The 1245-nt window shown below is 57.4% G+C and overlaps 1 protein-coding gene across 1 annotated transcript in view; it reads left to right on the forward strand.

The window, feature by feature from the left end:
• The first annotated feature begins 800 nt into the window (after window positions 1-800).
• The window catches only part of AIMP2 (aminoacyl tRNA synthetase complex-interacting multifunctional protein 2), a 15619-nt gene continuing 15174 nt past the window's right edge, over window positions 801-1245 (forward strand). The window contains exon 1 of the mRNA XM_011996658.1: window positions 801-1232. Within this exon, the coding sequence (XP_011852048.1) occupies window positions 936-1232 (297 nt within the window). The 5' untranslated portion in view covers window positions 801-935. The remainder of the gene's footprint in view (window positions 1233-1245) is intronic.

The raw sequence follows: 1245 nt of genomic DNA on the forward strand, positions 1-1245 counted from the left end.
TTTGCGTTTACAAATCTGACACGGAATGCAACTGTGCTAGCCAAGATTCCGTGTAGCTTACCAGCCAGAAATCACATACTCTAACAGGCAGAAATCACATACTCTAAAAGGTAGAAATGCATTGCATTTTTTAAAACTGCGCGGCTATGCAAATTAGGATGTGTCTGGACGCTCTACCGTCCCCAAAACAACCTCAATTTTTTAAAAAAGCCAGGCACAGTGCATCACTCCTGTAATTCCAGCACTTTGGGGTGCCGAGGCGGGCGGATTGCTTGAGCTCAGGAGTTCGAGACCAGCCTGGGTAACATAGCGAAATCCCCGTCTCTACAAAAAAAAAAATTAAAAATTAAATAATACAAAAATAAAAATAAAAGTGGAGAGAGAACAGGTAGAAAGAAAATGCATTCAGTCTATGCGGATTTCACGCTCCGGCTTCAAGTCCACGGCCCTGTGATGGGATGTGGGCAAAACCTGTCTGGGACGGGCCGAACCCAACTCCTTACAGGGCCGAATCCTTTGCCCGCAGCCCAGGACCCCGAAGGAGCTTGCCTCGGCCTCAAGGCGCACCCAAGGGGCACCGGATCGCTCGGGCGCTGAGGTCGCTGCTCCGGGGCCTCCACGCGGCGGCTTCGCCACGCGCCTCGGCCATGTTTCCCGCATTTCCAGGGAGGCTGGAACGCCGTGGGTGTCAAAGAGGGCGCGCGAGAGGGGAGACCGCGAGCCCGGCTCACCTCGAGCTCTCAGCTCGCTCCATGGATGCAACCCTGGTTGCGCCTCGGGACTGGGAAAGTTCTCTCCACGGCTCCCACAGGCGCTCCGCCTCCGGGGCTCCCATTGGCTGCTTTCGACGTTGTGCTCCACCCTTTCCGGGCGGGGCGGCAAAAATACTTCCCGTCTCTCCTTTTCGCCTATTGGCTCTGTCAAAGGTCGAGTCCATGACGTCAAAAAGCCTGGGTCAATCAGAGCACACCAGACTGCGTTTTCCCGAACGCCCGCAGCAGGGTCAGAAGGGAGGTGGCCGCCCTCCGTCGTGGCCTCTGACGGTTTTTGAGCGTTGGTGTCTGGCACGCGCTAGCCCCTCTTGCTTTGGTTCCGCCATGCCGATGTACCAGGTAAAGCCCTATCACGGGGGTGGCGCGCCTCTCCGTGTGGAGCTTCCCACCTGCATGTACCGGCTCCCCAACGTGCACTGCAGGAGCGGCGGCCCAGCGCCCGGCGCTGGCCACGTGCAGGTAGGAGCGCGGG

Source organism: Mandrillus leucophaeus, unplaced genomic scaffold, assembly GCF_000951045.1.
Source record: "Mandrillus leucophaeus isolate KB7577 unplaced genomic scaffold, Mleu.le_1.0 Scaffold521, whole genome shotgun sequence".
NCBI classification, from domain to species: Eukaryota; Metazoa; Chordata; class Mammalia; order Primates; family Cercopithecidae; genus Mandrillus; species Mandrillus leucophaeus.